Raw genomic sequence first — 8,640 nt, 5'->3', positions numbered from 1 at the left:
GGTGGTTGGTATTATTTCTTTTCTAATAAAAAAAAAACAAAAAGCAAAAAAAAATCTTTTTTTTATTTTAACGTGTATAAAATGAATATATTATATTGTATGTGACACATGTTTGAAATACTATTACCATTTTATTGCAAGAGAATTTAAACAAATTCATCATTTATTTGTACACATTAATAAAAAAAGTATTGATGAAAGCTATTTTCACAAATTAAATTGCGCGAACAGACTGAGATCGAAAGTAATGCAAAACAACCTAAGTAAAATGATAGGAACGACAAATAAGATCCTATGTAATCAAGTGTGTATGTGTTTGAACATCTCTATGGGAAACTTCACACAGTTTATATAGGGTTGTCCACTTTAAAAGTTGTGTTATGTTTATCTTGAATTTTTGCCATTTCCTTTAAATTAAATGCCATACGTCTGGCTCTCATTTAAAATTCAGATGATTACAATATGAACTCGGTTACTTGAGTATGTTTTGCTGCTTTAACAGGTAGTTATGACAATTCTTAATTTCCATATTCGTAACAATTTCTATTTCAGTAGTAACAGTTATCTTGCAGCTTCATTTCAGGACAGAAACATGCAAGTTGATCCGTGCCATAATGTCCTACCATTATAAAGTCCGGTCCAATGATGATCTCTGAATAAACTTTCTTCACTGTTCGATGCTCACAGGTGATACATTTTCATCTAGCCATGGTGTAATATCATTTGTCACTGCTTTCTCCTTGTTAATGACTCTGTCCATTTCACCATTGAATAAACCAAATATACCACCTATAACAAAAGAAACGTAACTTCTCAAAAGGTCAATGTTTAAAACAGAGTGTATTGTGTAAAACATAGAATTAACAAGTGAGGTAGTATAAATATATGTGTTGCAGTTTCAATCGGTACTTTACCGCCTCGGTAGCCTAGTGGTAGAGCGTCCGCCTCGGGTGCGGGAGGTCGTGGGTTCGATCCCAGCTAGGACTGGTCAGCCCGGTGTCAGTATAATGTGACTGGGTGGTGTATCATGCCACGTGTCTACGGCGTGATATTCCAGTGAGGCAGCACTATAAGGTTGGGCATTGTGCTCACTGCTACAAGTAGACACCGTCGTTTATATTGACTGAAAAATTGTTGAAAAAATACGTTAAACCCGAACACACATGCACACAATCACTAACATCAATAACTGTAAACCCGTGTTTATAAATTTAAGAAAAAAAAGAATGACATTATTTATGTTCTTCTTTTAAAATGCTAAATCAGTCACCTGTGTGTATGAAAAGTATTCTTTTTCCTTTGAATCTTGATGGATTATTAACTAATTCTCCAACCATGCCCATGGTCCCTTTTCCTGTATAGTAGGGGTCAAGTAAGATCCCAGTTGATGAGCTGACTTCCGTTACAAAACCTAAATTCACAAGTAATACCCAGCTAAATTTCTAAAATGGACTGGTCAATTATTTAATTTGGGCTGTACCACTTATTATTCAAAGGGGTGTTCACTGGAAATTTACTGACTGAATAGCGAACAGTGCAGACCATGATCAGCGTGCATGGACTGGTTGCAAAGGCAAATTCACTTGCCGTCAGCAGGCTAAAGGTTAATTATCAGTCATTGAGAATATCCATGGTAAGTGTTGCATATAAATATTTCCGGTAACGCTACACATTTTCAGTTAATTTCCATATAGGATTTGCCTTCGCGCCACTTGTCTCATTATGGCTTGAAAAAAAACTAAATATCTTACTGAAAGAAAAATGTCATCTGGTTAAGATTCGTATTACCAGATAACTAAGTGTTTAACGCAAACAGATTTATGTTAGCAGTTATTGGACAACTGGAATACTCTGGACATATTCGCTTTTTCGATAACAAGAAAAAAATAACTAAACATCTACAGGAAAAATATTGAAACATTAATTACATAACCAGATAATTTTCTCGATATTTATCTGGCTAACACGATTCTGTTCATGAACCATAACAGTTTACCTTACGACTGGAATATGCTACCACACACTTCATTTAAGAATGCGAACTATAATATTATCATATATTCTATTTACTATGTTTATTATTATGAAATAGTACTTTATGTACTACTAATATTTTGAAAATTACTTAATACTTCCTCCGTCGCCGTTCCATATCTTTCTCCAACATATCCTTCTATGATATCTAGAATGTCTGCAGATTTGACGGAATCTATTCCTAATTCTTTAAGCAATTTATCCATGTTTTCATAGATCTCCTCCTTTCGTAGTGCAATAGTCACAGCATGGACCCTAGAATAAGTAAATATTTCGTATTATTTCCGTCTATCACACTCCATTCATTAACATTGGGGGGCAATTTTATTTAGTGAAGCAATATATTAAAGCAGGAACTGATGTAAAGGTAACAAGAGCTCGTAGAACAGGAAATGCCACCCTTGATGATTTCAGTAACTGCACAAGGAACAGAAATTATTTCGTCACTGACGTACTGACCGCAAGCCAGTAATTACGGGTCATTTACTAGTCTTAAGTGACCTCCGTATCAATTGTGATCTTAGACAAAAGCATTTTTAGTTATTTGTCAAAAAAGGTTCTACTGTTCTGGGTCAATGTGACCTTTGACCTACTGACCTCAGAATCAATAGGGTCATCTACTGGTCATGACCAACCTCCCTATCAACTTTCATGATCCTAGGCACATGCGTTCTTGAGTTATCCGGAAACCGATTAGTCTACGGCGACAGAGCGACATCTGCAAAACAATATACCCCTCCTTAGAAGGTATATATACACACTTTATTAAACATGTTATCGCGTATAAATAAATAACTGACAGAATAGACTATATAAATCTGGTATAATATTGATAGCATATAGTGGGGATGAATAATACCTTTGTAGAGTTTAATGAACACACAGAAAACTAACAACCCATTACCCGAGTTTCGAACCTGTGAGGTAGTTGGCCACAGCCAGTCCTAAGGAAGTACCGCCTGTTGCTACTGTTACTACAATATCATCAAATCTGTCGTGCAAACCCTGGTGTATGTATCGAGAAAAACTCTTATGAACAGTTCAAGTTAAAATCTTATTAGTTTAATTAGTGTTCTTGTTTTTTTTACATTGGCATGAAATATAAAAGTGAAAAAGCTCACGAATTTGAAACAGAAAAACAGCAACATTTGCACTTCTGATATTAATCTATTTGTTTTGTTTGGTTTTTAGCTCACCTGAGCTAAAGGCTCATGGTGAGCTTTTGTGACCGCTCAATGTCAGTCGTCCGTCGTCCGTTCGTCAACATTTTCTAAAAAAATCTTCTTCTTGAAAACCACTAGGCAGAATTACACCAAACTTCACAGGAATGATCCTTGGGTGGCCCCCTTTCAAAAATTTTCAAAGAATTGAATTCCATGTATAACTCTGGTTGCCATGGCAACAGAAAGGAAAAACTTTAAAAATCTTCTTCTCAAAAACCAGAAGCCTAGGGCTTAGATATTTGGTGTGAAGCATTGCCTAATGGACCTCTACAAAGTTTGTTCAAATCATGACCCCGGGGTCAAAATTGACCCCGCCCCAGGGGTCACTTGATTTTACATAGGAAAATCTTAAAAAATCTTCTTCTCAAAAACCAGAAACCCTAGAGCTTAGATATTTGACATGTAGCATTGCCTAGTAGACCTCTACTTAAATTGTTCAAATCATGACCCCAGGGTCAAAACTGACACCGCCCCAGGGGTCACTTGATTTTACATAGGAAAATCTTCATAAATTTGCTAAAAATAAACCAGAAGGCCTAGAGCTTAGATATTTGACATGTAGCATTGCCTAGTGGACCTCTACAAAATTTGTTCAAATCATGACCCCCGGTGTCAAAATTGACTCCGCCCCAGGGGTCATTTGATTTTACATAGGAAAATATTCAAAATTTTTCTAAAAATAAACCAGAAGGCCTAGAGCTTAGATATTTCATATGTAGCATTGCTTAGTGGACCTCTACAAAATTTGTTCAAATCATGACTCCCGGGGTCAAAATTGACCCTGCCCCAGGGGTCACTTGATTTTACATTAGAAAATCTTCAAAAAAATTCTAAAAATAAACCAGAAGACCTAGATCTTAGATATTTGACATGTAAGCATTGTCTAGTAGACTTCTACAAAATTTGTTCAAATCATGACCCCCCCCCCCCCGGGGTCAAATTGACCCCGCCCCATGGGGTTACTTGATTGTACATAGAAAAATCTCCAAAATTTTCTAAAAATAAACCAGAAGGCCTAGAGCTTAAATATTTGACATGTAGCAGTGCCTAGCGGACCTCTACAAAATTTGTTCAACTCATGACCCCGGGGTCAAAATTGACCCTGCCCGAGGGGTCACTTGATTTTACAAAGGAAAATCTTCAAAAATTTTCTAAAAATAAACCAGAAGGCCTAGAGCTTAGATATTTCATATGTAGCATTGCCTAGTGGACCTCTACATTATTTGTTCAAATAATGAGCCCCGGGGTCAAAATTGACACCGCCCGAGGGGTCACTTGATTTTACATAGGAAAATCTTCAAAATATTTCTAAAATTAAACCAGAAGGCCTAGAGCTTAGATATTTGACATGTAGCATTGCCTAGTGGACGTCTACAAAATTTGTTCAAATCATGACCCCCAGGGTCAAAATTGACCCCGCCCCAGGGTTCACTTGATTTTACATAGGAAAACTTCAAAAAATATCTAAAAATAAACCAGAAGGCCTAGAGCTTAGATATTTCACATGTAGCATTGCCTAGTGGACCTCTACAAATTTTATTCAAATCATGACCCCCAGGGTCAAATTGACCCAGCCCCAGGGGTTATTTGATTGTACATAGGGAAATCTTCATAAATTTGCTAAAAATAAACCAGAAGGCCTAGATCTTAGATATTTGATATGTAACATTGCCTAGTAGACTTCTACAAACTTTGTTCAAATCATGACCCCAGGGGTAATATCTACCGCGCCCCAGCGGTAACTTAATTGTACATCGGAAAATCTTCAAAAAAGTTCTTAAAATAAACCAGAAGGCCTAGAGCTTAGATATTTGACATGTAGCATTGCCTAGAGGACCTCTACAATTTTTTTTTCAAATCATGACCTCGGTGTCAAATTGGCCCCGCCCCAGGGGTTACTTGATTGTACATAGGAAAATCTTCCAAAAATTGTCTAGAAATAAACTAGTTTGTTTTTTAAGATAGAATCTTGAAATTTGGATGACAAGTACAGTTTTGCACATCAATCGTAAAACTGAATTTCATTAACCATGAATATGACCTACTGACTTTCTTAATATTTTATCATCAGTTTGACATTTGAAACATGTAGCTCATATTACTCAGGTGAGCGATCCAGGGTCATCATGACTCTCTTGTTTCTTGTTGGCTTCACGATCATATTGCGACTTTTCCAGCTTTGAGAAATACCCCCAGATGGCCCTACGGGCATTCTCTCAGACCTGTGCGAGCACCCACTTGGTAGAGCCGCTGACCTGTTGTAAACCTACTGAATGGCTTCCTCACATAAGAATTCTGCATCTCAAACGAGGTTTCGAATCCTCATCGGCAAAGGAAAAATGATTGGAAGTGGGCGACCTAACCACTTGGCCACGGAGGCCCCGTAACCTTTGTATACCTGCTGAACGTACTTTTATAAATATAGCTAGGGCAAACAACCAATCGTGTGTGCTATCCCTGATAAGCACGTCATCTATTCGTAAACATGGTATATCTGTATTTGTACCTGCTGAAGAAGTTCGTCAAAGAGGGAGATAAATGCAAACACAGCTTTACCAGTTGCACCTCCAACAGGAATACAGTAACATTTCTCTCCGTATGTGTCACTAGAAAATATATATAGTAAAACTTGCTTAAGAGACCACGTCTATTATGAGACCACTTGTATAAATAGAAAGCATTTACAGTTTCTTTTAGTGCGTTTATTCGTCTAGGGATATAAAAGAAAATGTTCATTTAACTTTATTTTCGTTTCTGATACTCATTAATCATTTAGCCATGAAGGCCCTGTATCGCTCACCTGACCTATTGACCTAAAGATCATCAAGAATAACATTCTGACCAAGTTCCATTAAGATATGGTCATAAATGTGGTCTCTAAAGTGTAAACTAGCTTTTCCTTTGATTTGACCCGGTGACCTAGTTTTTGACCCCAGATGACCTAGATTCGAACTTTACCTAAAGATCATCAAGATTAACATTCTGACTAAGTTCCATGAAGATACAGTCATAAATGTGACCTCTTGAGTGTTAACAAGCTTTTCCTTTGATCTAACCTAGTGACCTAGTTTTTGACCCCACCTGACCAAGATTTGAATTTCACCTATAGATCATCAAGATCAACATTCTGACCAAGTTTCATTAAGATATGGTCATAAATGTGGCCTCTACAGTGTTAACTAGCTTTTCCTTTGATTTGACCTGGTGACCTAGTTTTTGATTCTACATGACACGGATTCAAACCGGACCTTGAGACCATCAAGATTAACATTCTGACCAAGATTCATGAAGATACAGTCATAAATGTGGCCTCTACAGTATTAGCAAGCTTTTCCTTTGATTTGACCTGGTTACCTTGTTTTTGACCCCAGATGACCCAATATCGAACTTGTCCAAGATTTTATTGAGGGTAACATTCTGACCAAGTTTCATTAAGATTGGGTCACAAATGTGGCTTCTAGAGTGTTAACAAGGCAAATGTGGACGCACGACGCACGCCGACGGACGCCGGACAATGACCGGTCACAATAGCTCACCTTGAGCACTTCGTGCTCTTGTGAGCTAAAAATTAAAGGCAAGTGTAGATTTTCCGGAAGCACAGAGCACACCAAACACGCATCGCAAAGTAGGTCGCAACAAAAAGAAACTGTAACGGAAAAATATAGCAGACGGGTTACTTTAAAAATTATAGTCACACGCAAAACACAAAAAATGGGTAATGGGTAGATAAAGGGGTGGGTTGTTGGGGTAAGTGGAAAAAAGCAAGGAAGAATATTCAACTGGGGAAAAAAGCATATAAACAAGTGAAAGAAGTATGTAGTGCTGTAGGCTCAACAGTCCACTAACCCTAACCTAATCTTGGGCTTTAGAAATATCGAAATAATGACAAAATGTATACGCAGTTTAAGTATTCAAACAGCATTTCATCAAACGAAATGTCCGGTGTTTTCTTTATATTACATGTACCAATAAACAAAGAAAATTACCTAACATATTGCTTCATTTTTCTCACTCTTCTTTTGAAAGACTCGTAATTTTCTTGAGGCGCTAAGTAAAGTTTGCTGCCCGCCATTCTGTATAGCAAAGTATTTCCCATCGACCCGAGGTCTTCTCTCTATAGAAATATTATCATTGTTAAAAAAATAACAGCGGAAGATGAACAAGACATTGTGACAGCCAAACACACAGCCAAGGACACGTCGATGCTCATTAAATTAGGGAAACATGATTTTGCAACAAGGTTTTTAGTTCAAAGACATTATGAAACAGTTTTTAACCACAGTTAGGGTAATTGTTAGATTTATTTCAATACAAATTTCTTTGCATTGCTTCTGAGGTGAAAACTGTTTGCAAAGAAATGTTTTCCCAATTAAGAGCATATAAAAACTTGAGCCGACAAAGCGCTAGGGCGAGCTTTAATCGACGAGCACGAAAAAAATGACTACACTAAAAACTATTTTTGTGTTGAAAATGAATAATAAAAAAAACATAAAAGATGCAGTTCTCATAACATTGTTATAACAGCTTCCGATTTCCGGTTTGTGCTAGCGCCCTAGTAACTAAGGTGACGGATCCTGGAAATCCAAAATAAGTCATGGTTCCGTTTTTATGCCGCAGCTCTAACTATAAAATACAACTGAAGAGATCATATGTTGTAAAAATATACCTTTTCAACACCTTCGATTACTACGTGTGGTTTCATTCCCAATGGCCGGCAGATAAGAGACACCGACCGACAATGTCCCGACTGAGGCCCGCCTCCTGTGACTACATGTTTCGCACCCTCCTCCATCGCCTCGCCGAATAATATCTGTAACGACCTTACCTATTTAAAAATACTTATTCTGTTAACATAAATTTTATAATCGTAAGGTTTTGTTTTATTCAGGCGATTTGTATCGAACAAAAATATATATGTACAACTTTTACAACTCGCAGACATGAGATTATGTAATCAGTATTTTAACTTGAAAATAGGTCTAGAAAAAACCCGCTTACAAGAATCAGTTTGAGCTGATTTATTTCGGCTAGTTTGTAAAGAAAATTAAAACTGCTGAATTCGATCCATCTTAAAAGTCTCTATGGAGCGCCGTGGTAATCCGAGCGGGGTTCAAACCAAAGCTCCAGTTCAGTCGTTCACCTAATGGGTGAGCATCTACATAGAGAATTCGTAGCGACCGGACTCAGTAGGCCTATTTCTGGCTGTCTTACCTTATTTCCCGACAGTTCTGCCCCAGTGAGATCGTCTCTCTTGATGGAAACATCAACTCCGTTTGGTAGAGCCGGTAGCTTCCATCTATGTATGGGTGTATTCAGATTTGACAACTGTTGATATCATACATGAATATCATAAATTGAATTACGGTAGTCAGCAAGAAGGATC

General features: G+C 37.3%; 1 protein-coding gene across 1 annotated transcript; it reads right to left on the bottom strand.

Annotated features, from left to right (window-relative positions):
- Positions 1–93: 93 nt before the first annotated feature.
- Positions 94–8,587, bottom strand: LOC123545320 (uncharacterized). The gene is made up of 8 exons (XM_053533240.1): positions 8,469–8,587; positions 7,924–8,082; positions 7,244–7,371; positions 5,764–5,863; positions 2,939–3,039; positions 2,126–2,289; positions 1,271–1,411; positions 94–789 (listed from the first exon to the last, which is right to left on the bottom strand). The coding sequence occupies exons 2-8, from the start codon at positions 8,047–8,049 to the stop codon at positions 668–670; spliced, it is 882 nt and encodes a 293-aa protein (XP_053389215.1). The 5' UTR covers positions 8,050–8,082; positions 8,469–8,587; the 3' UTR covers positions 94–667.
- Between the last annotated feature and the right edge of the window lie 53 nt (positions 8,588–8,640).

This window comes from Mercenaria mercenaria, unplaced genomic scaffold (genome assembly GCF_021730395.1).
Source record: "Mercenaria mercenaria strain notata unplaced genomic scaffold, MADL_Memer_1 contig_2160, whole genome shotgun sequence".
Classification (NCBI taxonomy): Eukaryota; Metazoa; Mollusca; class Bivalvia; order Venerida; family Veneridae; genus Mercenaria; species Mercenaria mercenaria.
The sequence above is the reverse complement of the archived record's forward strand: the minus strand, read 5'-3'. Positions and strand labels throughout refer to the sequence as shown.